The 16,666-nt window shown below is 33.5% G+C and overlaps 1 protein-coding gene across 1 annotated transcript in view; it reads left to right on the forward strand.

Moving 5' to 3' along the window:
- Window positions 1-16,666, forward strand: part of LOC114340916 (cytochrome P450 4C1-like) — a 183,150-nt gene that overhangs the window by 139,504 nt on the left and 26,980 nt on the right. The window contains exons 7-8 of the mRNA XM_050645620.1: window positions 4,455-4,626; window positions 7,489-7,662. Of these exons, the coding sequence (XP_050501577.1) occupies window positions 4,455-4,626; window positions 7,489-7,662 (346 nt within the window). The remainder of the gene's footprint in view (window positions 1-4,454; window positions 4,627-7,488; window positions 7,663-16,666) is intronic.

Raw genomic sequence — 16,666 nt, forward strand, 5'->3', positions numbered from 1 at the left:
TATTCAATCATACCAATTGTGTTTGGGTTTAAGCTGATTTTGATGAATAAATTAAATAAATACATACTAAAACTATAGTCTCGCAATGAATCAATAAATATTCTAACGTTCGTCTCTTAGTCTAAGAGCTGGGAGCGGATTTTGTGCGTGATAACTAATATGGAAAAACTATACGGGGATATGTTGAACTAGTTGTGTACATTACTTTCCCCAACGGCCGGAAGCCAGAGTGGGGGCCGAGGGTAGATATAAGGGGTCAAATTCGCGGATTTATTATTTTTTTTTGTGACGCTCTTAACAGAGATAGTGCACCAAAATTTGGAAATAAGTAGGTCATGACGTAACTAATTAAAATCTCCAGGGGCGGAAACCTGCGTGGCCGACAAAGGGTTGGGGAAGGGGTGAATATAAAAATTATAATTGGGTTTTTTGTGACGTTCCTGATCGAGATAGTGCACCAAAATTTGGGAATAAGTAGACCATGACATAACTAAGTAAAAGCCCCAGAGCCGGAAACAAGATTGGAGGACGAGGGTAGTTATAAGGGGTAAAATTCGCGGTTTTATTATTTTTTTGTGGCGCTCATGATGGAGATAGTGCACCAAAATTTGGGAATAACTAGTTCATGACGTAACTAATTAAAATATCCAGGGGCGGAAACCAGCGTGGCCGACAAAGGGGTGGGGGAAGGGGCGAATATAAAAATTATAATTGGGTTTTTTGTGACGTTCCTGATCAAGATAGTGCACCAAAATTTGCATGACATAACTAATTTAAATCCCCAGAGCCGGAAACCAGAGTGGGGGACGAGGGTAGTTATAAGGGGTCAAATTCGCGGTTTTTACTATTTTTTTTTTCTGACGCTCATGATCGAGATAGTGCACCAAAATTTGGGAATAACTAGTTCATGACGTAACTAAGTAAAATCTCTAAGGGCGAACGCTGCGTGTCCGACAAAGGGGTGGGCAGGGGTGAATATATAAATTATAAGTTGTTTTTTGTGACGTTCGTGATCGAGATAGTGTCCCAAAATTTGGGAATAAGTAGATTATGGCATAACTAAGTAAAATCTCCAGGGGCGGAACGCTGCTTGGGTAAAAAAGGGTGGTGGTAGGCTTGAATATACAAATATAGGGGTTTTTGTGACCTTCGTTATTGAGATAATGTACCAAAATTTGGGAATAAGTAGATCATGAAATAGCTAAATGAAATCTCCAGGGGCGAACAAGGGTGAATACGCAAAATTTTTGGGTTATGCTCGTCATCGAGGATATATCCGTAACTTGTACAATTGATTCATTGTAGAATCAAAATCCAAAAGGGCGGAGAGCTAGGTGGGGTCAGCTAGCTTTGTTAAAAACGGTGTCACAATATTTTCATAAAAAAATGTAGAGAAAAAATTTCTTATCTTTTTCAAAAAAATTTTATAACATTGATTTATGCAAATAATTATAATTATTGTTCTCGAAATTTTTGTTATTAATTGATAGAAACAATGATGAAATTAGAAAAAAAAATTATGGTTTTTCATTGGAAAATATAATATTACTTACATCTACAAGTATTAAGAGGCTACATCAGTGTGCCATTAATAATAATTCGAGCGAAGGTTTTGCCGCACCGTTTTCGAAAGTTTTGCGAACCTTTGAAAACAGTGCGTGGGAAGTAGGTGACACTATCAAAGACGAAAGCACAATATTGTAATAATAGGCATTGTGATAACGGTGACTATTTCTCTATGTTGCCAGATGTTGTCAGTTAAGTTTGATTCCTTGTTATAGATAAACGATTTTAGTAGTTCCAATGTGACACAAAATCTAGGCATGGGATAAAAAATTTATTCGCAAAAAGTGTAATTTTTTGTTATTCTTTTATTTAATTATACTTAGAAGCGTAGTTATGAGCGTTAGAAAAAAATAATAAAAACCGCGAATTTGACCCCTTATAACTACCCTCGTCCCCCACTCTGGTTTTTGGCTCTGGGGATTTAACTTAGTTATGTCATGATCTACTTATTCCCAAATGTTGGTGCACTATCTCGATCAGGAACGTCACAAAAAACCCCTTATAATTTTTATATTCACCCCTGTGTCCACCCCTTTGTCGACCACGTAGTGTTCCGCCCCTGGAGATTTTAATTAGTTACGTCATGGCCTACTTATTCCCAAATTTTGGTGCACTATCTCGATCATGAGCGTTGGAAAAACAATAATAAAAACCGCGACTTTGACCCCTTCTAACTACCCTCGTCCCCCACTCTGGTTTCCGGCTTAGAAGATTTTACTTAGTTACGTCATGGTCTACTTACACCCAAAATTTGGTGCACTATCTCGATCAGGAACGCCACAAAAAATCCCTTTTAATTTTTATGTTCACCCCTGTTCCCACCCGTTTGTCGGCCACGCAACGTTCCGCCGCTGAAGATTTTAATTCGTTACGTCATGGCCTACTTATTCCCACATTTTTTTGCCCTATCTCGATCATGAGCGTCACAAAAAAAAATAATAAAAACCGCGATTTTAACCCCTTATAACTACCCTCGTCCAACAATGTGGTTTCCGGCTCTGGGGATTTTACTTAGTTATGTCATGGTCTAATTATTCCCAAATTTTGGTGCACAATCTCGATCAGAAACCTCACAGAAAACCCAATTATAATTTTTATATTCACCCCTTTCCCCACCCCTTTGTCGGCCACGCAAGTTGCCGCCCCTGGAGATTTTAATTAGTTACATCATGACCTACTTATTCCCAAATTTTGGTGCACTATCTCTTTCAAGAGCGTCACAAAAAAAATAATAAAAACCGCGACTTTGAGCCCTTATATCTACCCTCGGCCCCCACTCTGGTTTCCGGCCGTTGGGGAAAGTGATGTACACAACTAGTTTAACATATCCCCATATAGTTTTTCCATATTACTTATCATGCACAAAATCCGCTTCTATCTCTCTGACTATCTGGTTATTTGTCAAAAAAGTTGACGTTTTTCAATTATATAGTTGTTTTTACTTTGCTCTGTTGTTTTTTCAAACGTGTCGATACCATAGATATATAATACCTAGACTGCGCGCTGCAATCTAAAACTGTTTACCCAGTGCGACAGAGAAAAGAGAAAAGTGTACGTAATTAGGATAGGCATCTTTTTCTAATCGACGAGGTTTATCCAATGACTTTGGATTATCGACTACGTGACTTGCCCACTGCCGCTGATTTGATTATTGAACTAATTACACTTTTCTCTGTCGCACTGGGGGAATAATTTTAGATTGCACCGCGTCCTCTAGATATTATATTAATAGATCATCGAAACTTAAACATTTTCAGTTAATATCGAAAAATAATTTTCCTATTCTCATACTATAATATATCGATAATTATGATTTCACTACTTTTTTTTGGGAGGTGAGAATTTTCAAAGGACCGTCTGGGAAGGTGTCCCAGGTGTGTCGGATTCAGTCTGGCACGCTTAACCGCGTGCCAAGACCGCCTACCGACTAAACTCACCCCCTCTTTCTTCAACCGACGGATCTGGAACCGCACTTAGAGTGCATATCTGACCCGCCGACCTTACTCTTAACTCCCCTCTGACATTTTTCGCGTGCATTCCATGAGTTTGGCGGCCAGGGTGCCCCTCCCTCACGATGGAACTAGCAAAACAGAAACAGTTGGTAATTACGAGTAACGCCAAACATTCTTATTTTCATCAATTCATTCATTCAATAAACACATTCATTAAAAATCTCAGACTTAAAACAAGGAGGCAGTTGGCGTAGGTTGGATGTAAAAGATCCTCCCTCGCCAGCTGCCCCACGACGGACACGGGTAGAACAAGAAAAACAGAAATCAAAACAGAAAAAAAAAACGAGGAACACAAGATGCACTCAGCCTGACTAGAAGGTAAAAGTCCTCCCCCTACTGAATGCCTCTTGAGACATGGACCACAGTTAAATAACAGTCCAAGAGGCAGCGCTGAAAAATCTCTTTGAATTTACTAAAGCTAGATTTTTCACAGTTGATTACTGTGATTGTGTAGAGAAACATACGGTCGGTCAAGCGAAACGTAGAACATGGGTTACTGAGAGGGTATCAAAGTTGCTTTCCTACGAAGGTAATTAAATCCATTTACTAAGGCTATCAATAGGATCTGCGACACACGCGCAGTGACCAATGGCGAGTCAAATGCATACGCTTTGACAGTTCTCAATATGTTAGCAAACTGGCAAGCCACTTAATTTTTTTGCGTTAGAAAATTAATAAATTTGAATATATTTTTTTGTGAATGATCATAGAAAAAATCGTGTATACGACTTGCATTTAATTATCATTATGAAGCTCGAACTCTATACGAAACTCGCCGCTAGGCGGCTCGTTTCGTATCCATCATACTCGCTTCATGATGACCATCATTAAATGCTCGTTGCATAATATACTATTTATCCTAATTTCTTCTTTCAGCAAAAAGCATTTATGGAGCAAAAGGAAATGTTTGGTGATTTAAAAGATGCTAAGCCCACTATATCTCAGTTGCACGATATGAAATATTTAGAGCTAGTCATAAAAGAAACTCTAAGGCTATATCCTTCAGTCCCTGTATTAGGGCGAAAATTAACAGAAGATATGGAATATGGTAATATATATGTTGATTATTTTAAAAACTACAGTTTTAAAGATACAAACCTATACATCATTCTACTAGCTGTATATAAATTTTAAATCTCAAAAAAGCATAGTGAAATTTAATATTTTAGGGATAAAAGTAATAAACATATATGGTTCATACGAATGCTATTTTCATTTTCGACTTTCAACGTGCCTCTAGTAAATTGTCATTCCATCGTTTCCTTGGTCTTCTCACTGATCGCCTTCGTATTGGGGAACCGTCTCTTGCCGTCTTTACTACGTCAATATATCTGACCCTCGTATATCTGCCCTTCTAGTTCTGTCTCACAGTACGTTACTATCGATTTTTTTAAGGGTTTTCATCTCTGCGGTTTCTAGCATTCTTTTTGTCCTTTCTGTATCAGGTAATGTTTCTGCTGCATATGTCATTACTGGTCTGATGACTGTTTTGTAAATTCTGCCTGTAACTTCTTTCCCGATATTTTTATTTTATCATATTGTTTCACTCAGGCACCCTGCGGCTATGTTTGCTTTATTCGCTTGATCTTTCACTTCTGTTTCGAGCTTTCGGTAGCTAGATAGTGTGATGTCTAGATATTTAAACTCCATGATTTGTTCTATTTTCTGACTCTCTAACTCTAATTTAAATCTTATTAGATTTGCTGTTGTAGCATAGACCTCTTTGTTCTTTTTTGCAGAAAGTACCATATTAAATTTTCTAGAGGTTGTATTAAATTGGTGCTGCATACGTTGTAAATCATTTTTTCCCTTTAAGTGTTAGTAAGTTTCCCTATCTTATCCCATTGTCAGCTTCAATTGGGTCAGTTAGTTCTTCATCTACTTTTACTTTTATTGTATTGTTCTGATAGATATTTTCGATCATTTTAATTTTTCCTAGAGGCGCCTCTCTTGCGTACAATAAATGGATAACGTCCTTTAATTTAACCCTGTCAAATGCCCTCTTAAGGTCCACGAAACATAAATATGCCGGCCTGTTGTATTCTAATGATTTCTCTTGAACCTGCCTTATTATAAATAGCGTCGGTGCATGATCTTCCCGACTTAAAACCTTAATGTTCTTCTGCTAATATATAATAATTTTATTCAGTTTGTTTGTTATCACTTTGGTCGTTAGTTTTAGTGTTGTGTTTAATAAATTAATTCCTCTGTAATTCTCTGGGTCCGATTTTTTCCCCTTTTGAAGAGAGGTATTAGGATGCTTTAAACGTAATGATAATAGTAATTCCGTTAAACAATAAATTGGGTTCAAGGTTTACTTATTTACTTATTCGGGGCATAAACACAGCATATTCTGTTTACCACCAGCTGTTTACCACATTCCAATGGCCATTTCTTCTTGTCGTAGGTATATGTCTTCTTCAATGAGGTCTCTTTCTCCATTGCTGTTTTTTTGTCCCTTCCACTGTAACCTAGGACGTTCTTGTCTAGTCCATTCTTCGCATGTTATGTCATATTTAGTAATTTTTGTTTATCTTTTTCATTATTTAGTGTCTTATTCCCATTCACTAGTTCTCTAATTCGTTCATTTTTCACTTTGTAGTATTAGTCTGTAACTCCTCTAAAACATCATTTAAATTGTATTAATGTCCGACTGGTATATTATTTGACAAATAATGACATTATTTCGAAGTCTGTTAAGTACGATATAACGCTCTAGGGCGTTATTTTGAAAAATAACGCCCTTGAGCATTAAACTAAAATAACGACGATACTGCCAAGTTGACAAATATAAACCTAACTAAAACTATGGTTACCACAATTAAGTTACCACTGTTACTGGTAAATGTACTTATTTGAAAACTAATTCATTCAAAATTTATTCAAATTTTTCGCATGTAAAGAATTATTTAGTCGGAAATTAAACGTTGTGGGCACCACGGGTATTATAATAATAACGCTTTCGGTCAACGTATATCCCTCGGGCCGAAGGCCCTCGGTAAATACACCATTGACCTCAATCATTATTATCCTTATAGTACCCTTGGTACCTTAATAACTATTACATATTCTGTTTTCCATGTTTTTATTTGTCACCCACGTCTATGAGCCATACACATACAGTGAGCGACTTTCCATTAATATTTTAAAGATTTGTTCTTCAGTTTTGATTGCAATAGGTTTGTTCTAGCATTAGTTTCAAACGGTTTGAAACCATCAGCGAATAGTGGACCAGCGCGAGTAGAGCGGATAACACTGATGACTGTATGTTATTTTCTCTCACTGATCAACTACTGTTTGCTGACGGTTTCTGACTAGTTTAACTGTTTGCTAGAGCAAACCTATTATTGTCGCTTCATGAAATCGAGTGTAATTGTCTTCCTTTTTTTATTTTATTTATTATAACCGTTTCGTATTATCATATACAGTAAAACCTGTCAATAACGGTCACTAAAAATGACAGAAGTATTGGCCCAGATAAAAAGGTGGCCGCTAATACCAGGTTTTGTAGTCCACAAATTTTGGTTTGGGGAACTCTGAAACTGGCCGGCTAGTTCAGGTTTCCGGTTTTGACAGATGGCCGTTAACACAGGTTTTACTGTAGTAATTTTTGCACAAAAATATAATTTCTTTCTATTAAAATTTAATGTAACATTCAAACTAAAATATTTGCAGTTGTGCGTTAGAATTATTTTTTTGTGCCCTTTGTTGACTGAGTTCGTTGAAGGGAGATTCAAATGTAGAGAATAGTAAATCCGAGTACCTACTTTTTGTTTTATAAGCTGTCCACGTAGAGGAAGTGTCCACTGAACAGACGTGTGTGTCCATAGAATTCACTCTATTTACAGATTGTAAAAACTTGTATTCAATTATTTATTTTTATTTGTGATTATATTAAATTTGCTTTTAGATGGGCATCTACTTCAAAAGGGTTTGAATATTATGTTGTCTACTTATGCCATGCATCGGCTTGAAGAGAATTTTCCAGAACCTCTCAAGTTTATTCCAGAAAGGTTTGAAGATGCACAATTTACAAATCCATACATTTATACTCCGTTTAGTGCTGGTCCAAGAAATTGCATAGGTAATTATCAATATTTCCCCTTTACTCTATTTTATCAAGAATTAGTTAAATACTTAAAAAAAATAAAAACTAACGAATTGTACATCCAATTATATTTAAATCTAATAACAAAAAGGGGATTATGATAAGGTTTAAACACATATAAAAAGTAACCTTTTTAGTTTACCTTCCTTTTTCCCTCTAATGTCTTTAATAAGGCTAATGGAAGCCATTGAAGTTATTTTGTACCTGTTTTTCAATATTATTTGTATATTTTAAATATTGTGTGATTAGTAAGATTCAATTATTATAAATACCTACTTACTTTTGGTGATTTCTAGCCCTAATTTTTATTATTTTTTGGCCTTTTCATAAAGTCTTTGTCAGTATTCGCTGAATAACACCACGTCTTCAATATAGACCATAATTAAACATATTTATTTATTTATTCTTCTTATTCTTCTTGACGTGCCTATCCATGACGAATGTTGGCAATCATCATGGCAATCTTTATCTTGTCTGCAGCAGCCAGAAAAAGCTGCATAGATGTTGTGTTGAACCAGGTTCTGAGATTCTTTAACCAGGATGTTTTTCTTCTTCCTGAACTACGCTTTCCAATTATATTTATCTGGATTTATTTCGCGTAATGTGTGTATTCTAACTTTAGAGATTTGGCTGTGATCAATATCTCTCAGTTCTTCTTCATTATTTTGATGACCTACACATTTGTGACTAGGTCAGTCCACGGGATTTTAAGTATTCTCCGATAAAGCCACATCTCAAATAATTCCAATTTTCTGCATAATATATCTTTGTTCAAGTTCTACGATTCAACACCATAAAAAAGGACAGAGAAGCCGTAGTATCCCAACATTCTTACTTGTATGCCAAGAAAGAGGTTGTGGCTCTTGAAGGCCCTCATTCGGTTAAAGTTAAATCTAGCTTTTCCGATGCGCGCTCTTATCTCTTGGTTGTTGGTCCATTCTTCATTTATTGTGGTGCCGAGATAATTGTAGTGCGCCACTCTTTCTATAGTAGTTTGCTTGATGTAGTTAGTATATGTACATCATATAAACAAATGCATTACTAAAATTAAAAACAAATATTTAAAAAATAAACAAAAAAATAAAAATTACGAATTCTGTTATTAAAAAAACAAATTCTGCGGATCATTTTAACCTTATTATTAGGTATTACACCCTTGTTCCTTATCCCGCCCTGGCATCTGATATTTAATGCTAAAATGGAATTTTGAACGCTTTTGGTCAAGGCCAGTCCTAAAGGCGGGTTGACAAGATCCAAGTGTACTTTGTCCAAGTCTACTTGGACGCAGCGCGCGCAACCCTTGGAAGCTACTTTGATCGTGTAAGCGGGTTGACAGTTCCAAGTGTTCTTAATCCAAGTCCACCCTAGTCTACTTGGACGCTGAAAGGGAGAGCTTTAGATTTGTGGAGCTATAAGAAGCTGAGGAAGCATTATGGAATATAAAAATAAATGAAAAATAAATGAGTATAAAAATAAGGATGCTAGAAGTGCGACCCTAAAACGCATAAAAATGCACATGAATATTCCTGGTTTCACAGAAAACGACGTATTAAAAAAAATACTGACATGAAGTCTGCGTATCAACAAAAAGCCGAAAAAATAAAACATCAAATACAACAGATGCGTCAACTGAAGACATTTATGTGTCCAATATAGCGTGGTTTCATTTCGCAGATCGATTTTTATATGCTGTAATGATGATCAGAAAAAGATTCTTTAATCTGCTAAGTAATTACATGTAATAATTTTTTCATATTATCAGTGTGTTAAAACCCTTTTACAGCAATAGTGCGTAAACGTAACCAAATTGTTTTTTTTTTTGCACGAGGATAATCTTTTTAATGTTTTCGTTTTGTTGAAGTAACATCTCAATAGATTCAGATTGTGGTATATGGTATCATTTTTCTTTTTCCATTTTATCATTTTTCTGTTAACAAAAATATTACTTATATTTACATATTTTGATTATTTCTATATCAATAACCGGTACTTTATATTCGTTATTTTTGGTACCTACTTAAAAGGTAAATAGTGCAATATCAAAACAACCGTAAATCCACACATTTTGGCAGGCCATTTTTTCATCTCTTCACAGACACCGACATGCCAATCCTTTTTTGATTCGGTATTATGGACATCTGGTTATTTCGCTATATAAATGGTGGTGTGAGTTTTTACTGAATCTCACCCCACCGTGGCAAAAGGGGTTTAATTATTACCTTTTGCCTAATTAGACATACGTAAATATTTTTGGACCATACGCATGTCCCCAAAGTATAGAGTCCTTCGATTTTAACAAAACAGTGAACTTTTAGGGGAACTGGTTCTAAGAATTTAATTTGGTCTGGTTTTACAGTTACTAATTAACACGATAGGAAGGGTTGTGCCCACGAGAAATAAAAGTGATAAGCGACAATTACTAGAAACAAAGAGTTTGACAAATAAGCGGCTTAACAATAAATTTTCTTAGTAGCGAAAGAGAGAGGAAGTCTATTATACAAATTTCCGTGTTGACAATTAGCGAGAGGAGTAATAATTGCGAGAACGTAACGTATTTTCACAGCGAAAAGAGAAACACCCACTGACACCTCGCCTAGAGAGAGGCTGGTTAGAGATTGGTCTTTTTCTTCTAAAATTGCAAAATATTTTCGCGCTAAGGGTAAGAATGTCACTAACAAGCGCATATCCATCCACATGTGTTTTTACCCTTGAGGCCACCGGAGGCGCCTGAACAGCGAACATACGTCCGGTTTATCTTTTCTGCTTAACATAACACTTAAAAACAAAATTCTTGAAACTAGCCAATGGTACAGATTGTCCCAACAAATTTAAGAGCGATATTTTTATAAAAGCGAATTAATTTAAATAACTGCTCTTTTCACAACAAATGGGTTTATTGTTTTATTCGGACTTCTTTTACTCTGTAGGTACACCAAAAGTAAGGAGCATTTCTGAGAACAAGGAATCGATATTTATACTTTGGGTATTGTTATGTATGTACAAATATCCCTTACTTGACGTTATATTACATGAGTTGCACTACATGATAATTTAATGATTTATGCACATGTTCATACAATTTTTTTTTCTCATATTTTTATATACTTTTTAAATGTTTAGATTAACCGTTTGCAGTAGTTGTTCAAATTATTCGGTAGTTATTTGTAAATGGTTTTTAAATGTATCTTAATGTTCATTTTTACTACTTCACTTAGAAAATTAGACGAAGCTGCAAACGCCTCACGTATCGAAATAAGAGTCCAAATTTTCCATTTTTTTTTCTTTTTTATTTCTTTTTTTCTGGATCTGCTCATATATTAACATATCAGCAGTCAGAAATCACTTGAATAGCCTCCATAATCACTTTCGCCATCGTTGCAATGGTTATTTTATTTGATCTCCAAGTAATTTACACGATCAAAGTAGCTTCCAAGTAGCGCGCTGCTTCCAAGTTGACTTGGACGAAGTACACTTGGATGCAACTAGGATCGTGTCAACCCGCTTTAAGTTCAACTAGTCTTCCAAGATATTATACCGGTTGTGTTAATCGTACTTGCTTTCCAAGTATATCCCAGACATATTCTATGGGAATAAGATCGAATCTATGTCCAATAGATAGTCTTGGACCACTCAAGCTGCCTGAGGTCTAGCGTTATCGTGCATTGACAAAAAAATTGGCTAATATAAGAATCAAAAGACATCCTGAAGAATGTCGGACGTGTAGTAATAAGTAGTAACATCTCCGTCCGTTTCCTAGACGAAAAGGAGGTAATACGTGGCTAGTGTCCTTTATTTGCTTTCTTCTATATTCGTCGTCTCTTGTGCTTATATATTGTAAAAGCCGGAGATCAGGCGCGGATCCAAGGGGATCAATGAAATCAATTGCCCCCTCCTTGAGATCTCGCCCGGTGTCTACTGACACTGTTTTTAAGAAAAAGATTACGATTGAACACAAATAGTGAATTTTGTGTCCTGTTGATAACTGAAACATAAATATGGCAGAATTCCTTGAAATCGAAAATTATTAAAAGTCTTTGGAACATAATAAATGAAAAAGTCCCACAGTAAATCTATCGATCCTACGCCTATGGCAAGTCTAGAGTAAGTTGTGTTGAAAGTGCGGTCCCGAAATTCTCTCAAATATCAAAGGAAATATTGTAAAACAAATTACAAAATTAAGTCAAAGTGTTAGTAAGTTGTGTCCTAATAGTAATATTTAAATTAAAAATGGTTTTGACTCGTGAATCTAGAGAAGAGATTGAAAAAGCAGTAAACAACGCTGTAAGTAAAACCATAAATAGTGAAACATTCACAAAAACTTTAATAGATAACGTTACCATTGCTATTGTCAAGACAATTGAAGAAAAATTATCGCTCCTAGAAAACACAGTGGCGGAGTTAAATGATAAAATTGTTAAAGATAAAACGAATTTCGAGAATAGAATTAAAAAAAGAGAAGAATCCGTCAGAAAATCATATGAGAATCAAGAAAGGATGCAGGAAAGATATGATGAATTGGACCAGGAGAGCAAACTAAAGTGCCTGAGGTTTTTTAATTTCCTGAAGAAGAGAAGGAAGATTCAAAGGGTCAATCAAGTTTTAAAAACAATAAATAAAAAATTATCCTTAAATATATTAAGCAAGGACATTCAAACATGTTATAGAATAGGAAGGAAAACTGGTGGAAAACCTAGGGGCATCTACATAAAGTTTAATAGTTTAGAGGTAAGAAACGACATTTACTCGAAAAAGAAGCTCTTTAAAGGAACAGGAATTGTAGTACGAGAGGATCTAACGAATCTACGAGTTGGACTACTAAATGAAGCCACAGCTAAATATGGATTAAAATCTGTATGGACTCTTTCAGGAAAACTTCACATAAGCACAGGTGACAAAATTTCTATTATAAAAAGTAAATCACATCTAGACAAACTGTAAGTCTTTCTTTCATGATGTAACAGATATATTAATTGTCAAAAAGAAGATAAGAATTCTACTATTTATGATATTTGTTACTAAATATTATTGTAAATCCCTACTTTTTGTCATTTGTGCCTTTTGTCTTTTTCATTTTCTTTTTCTCTGTCTCTTTTTATTTGGTAAATTTTTATCTTGAAAATCACACTTAAAAATTCTTAGTTTATATTTTATTTAATTTTTTCCATAAAAAAAATCTTTTCATTTCTGGGGACCACAAATCTTTCTTTAAGTTATTTCTTTTCAAGAGCTCTAAATTTTTGCCTTTAGGTAAGCTTAGTTCAACAGATATGGATATTTTCTTAACTTAACTTTTTATATAGTTATAATTACAATATGGATCCTTATATTAGAGATGTGAATCATGAACCTTTCGATACATTGAGGTTAAATTTAATAAATGATATAAATGATTTACATATTAATTCAAATAGTCAGAAATTCAGTATTTTTCACCAAAATATATGCAGCATAAATAAAAACTTGGATAAATTAAAGATATTTTTGCACCAACTTTCCTTTACTTTTGATTGCATAGTTCTGAGTGAAACGTTTTCTATTCATGACTGTAATTTGTTTCATTTGGAAAATTATGATCTATTGTATAGCGAGGGCAATATAAACAAAAACGATGGAGTTCTATTAAAAGTAAACTTAAATACACATATAAAATAATACCGATAGGGGTTTGTCGTGCGATAAAAATAATAATAAGTATGAAAAATAATACACAAATTACAATAACTTCAATATATAAGCCACCACCAGTAAACGAGGATGAATTTCTTGAACATCTTGAGATAAAACTGAACCAAACAAATAAATTAAAAATTGCTGGTAATATCTTAATTAGAGATATTAATATTAATTTAAAAAGTAATAATGACACTGTTTCAAACTATCTAAATATAATGGAGGAATATGGTTTTTTATCCTTAATAAATAAATCTACTAGAGTTTGTGGTTCATCCAAAAGCTGCATAGATCACCTTTTTTATAATAACAAGACCAAAAATGAAAAAGATATCGTAGCAGCTGTATATGAAACATTTATATCTGATCATAAAGCGATTTTTGCATTTATCCCGTTGTTTTCAAAATTAAAAATTCAGCATGACCGTACTATAACACATATACACTACAACAACTTAAGACAAGACTTCCAGAAACATGACTGGACACAATACAAACACCTCGATGATAATGACGTGGACCAAAAAGCAACGTTAATAACAAAAGTACTAAACTTATACATTGAAAAAAACACACATAGTACACAAACACAGCGTAAAAACATTAAAAGAAAACAATGGATAACTAAGGGCATAATAAACTCTATTGAAAAAAGAAATAAACTTTACAATGAATTTAACAAAGATCGTACAGATAATGCAAAAAAACTGGAGTATCTAAACTACCGCGCAATTGTTGACAAAACTATTAAGGCAGCAAAACTAAATTTTTATGAAAAACAAATAACAGAAAACAAAAATAGTTCCAAGCACCTGTGGATACTAACTAAAGGTAGTGGTAATAAGCAAAATAAAGAATTAATAGAGGAAATAATTTCGGAGGATGGGACCGCAGTTAAGGATCCATTACATATAGCAAAAGAATTCAATAACTTTTTTTGTAGTGTTGGAGAAAAACTGGCAGAAAAAATAGATGTCTCGAATAACCCTACATTTAATAAAAATCAGTTTCGAATTAACAACGCATCATTCTTCTTAACACCCGTAACAGAACCAGAAATAATAAATTTAATAAAAACATTAAAAAATAAAAAAGCACCAGGTATAGATAAGATTAAATCCGAAGTAATTAAAAAAACTTCTGAAATAATTGCACCTTATTTAGTAGATTTAATAAATTCTATTTTTAAAACAGGACAATGCCCAGTTGAATTTAAAAAGGCCATTCTTACTCCATTGCACAAAAAGGGAGACAAGAAATGTTTATCAAATTATAGACCAATCTCACTGCTTTCAACAATTTCAAAAATCTTTGAAAAAAGTGTAAAAACACGATTATCCGCTTATTTAAATAAATATAATATTTTGTCAAAATCTCAGTTTGGATTTCGAGAGAATTTTTCTACGAATGATGCTATAATTACTTTGGTAAACCAAATTTACGATTCAATAGACTCAGCCAAACCATATATATGTATATTTCTGGATCTTGCCAAGGCCTTCTACACTGTATCTCACGGTCAGCTGTTGGAGACCTTGGAGGATATAGGAATTCGCGGAGGACCTTTAAACCTGTTTAAAAGTTACTTAAACGACAGAGAACAAGCTGTGAGAATAGGAAATTCGGCGAGTAACAATAATAAAACTAATTTTGGAGTGCCTCAGGGTACCGTTCTAGGGCAAATCTTGTTCTCTATATATATATTAATAATTTATTTCACTTAAAAACTAAAGGAAACATCATTGGATTTGCTGATGATACAGCAATATTTTACCAAGGCGATACGTGGCAACAGTTAAAAGAATTAATACAGGGCGATTTTAAAAACATTTCTGGATGGTTCGACTACAAAAAACTCACAATTAATTATGAAAAAACCTTTTTTATTCCCTTCTGCAGCTATAAAAATACTTTACCCGAATTTACAGTTCTTCAGACCGATAAAATAGGAAATAAAATAATAAAATTAAAAAATCATATTAAATAGTTGGGCATAATTATTAATTCTCACCTTAAATGGGATATGCATATAAATAACGTAACGAATAATTTAAGGCCATTATTCTATAAATTAAAGTATATGAAAACTATTTTAAAAACAACTCACCTTAAAATTGTATACCAGGCACTCGTTGAATCCAGAGTCAATTATGCAATCACCTCATGGGGTTCTGCCATGAAAACTCATCTAAAAAATTAGAAATAATACAAAAAAAATCCTAAAAGTAATTTATAATAAAAACAACACTTACCCATCAGACTCCCTATTTAATGAAACAACACTTTTGGATATCAGGCAAACATATTTTCTTAATGTCGTTTTACATATTTATAAGAATAACTCCATAATTCATTCAACTCAACATAACTATAATACAAGATATAAACTTGACGATAACATACAAATTGCTTTAAAAAATAAGACCATAGGACAAAGATCATTAAGCATTCTAAGTATCATAATTTTCAATTTTTTGCTAGTTACATATAAAATGTATTTAACGACCATTAACTCAAAAGGTCTTTTTAAGTCATTTATTAAATCATTCATTTTAAACACTGAGAGGTCTGTTATTCATTATCTAATTGAAAGAGATGCAAATTAAAGTAATTTCAACCTAATATTTTATAGTACGTCGAACCCGCTTATTGGAATAGCCTTCGTGCCAAGCAAAAGTATTCCTATAACAGGGATATTCTAATAACCGATCATATGTGCCTAGTTAAAACGTTTTGTGACCTCAAATTTCTATTCCTTAAACCGGGATATTCCTTTAACAGGTATTCTAATAAGCGGGTTCTACTGTAGTTATAACTGTTTTAAATTTTACTTGTTTTTTTTTTTAATTTAGGCAATTCCTTCGTTTTTTTTTAATTAATAGAGTTTGGTAAAAAAAAATATTAATAATATACATATTGTAGAAACCATTACAATAATATAATCTGTTGAACAAAAAACACCCCATGAGCATCCTACGGGACATAAATGGGATTTTTTGTTTATTTTGAAAAAGCATTAATGTGACATGTATGAATTGTAAAAAATATATAAATATTAGGACAATGTTACCAATAAAATTTTCCGTAAGTTATATTTATTTAAAATAATTAATAATTTCATATTCTTTTTTACTTTGTAAATGCTATATAACTTTTGATTGTAATATAAGACAGACTTTTATTTTTGATTATTGTAATATTATAATTAATTTAAAGATAAACTTCTTTAATTATGATATACAACATATTCATGCATATGTAAAAAAAAATGTAAATGTAAAATAATAGTACATTGTTTACCGGGTAGGAA

Source organism: Diabrotica virgifera, chromosome 1, assembly GCF_917563875.1.
Source record: "Diabrotica virgifera virgifera chromosome 1, PGI_DIABVI_V3a".
Lineage (NCBI taxonomy): Eukaryota > Metazoa > Arthropoda > Insecta > Coleoptera > Chrysomelidae > Diabrotica > Diabrotica virgifera.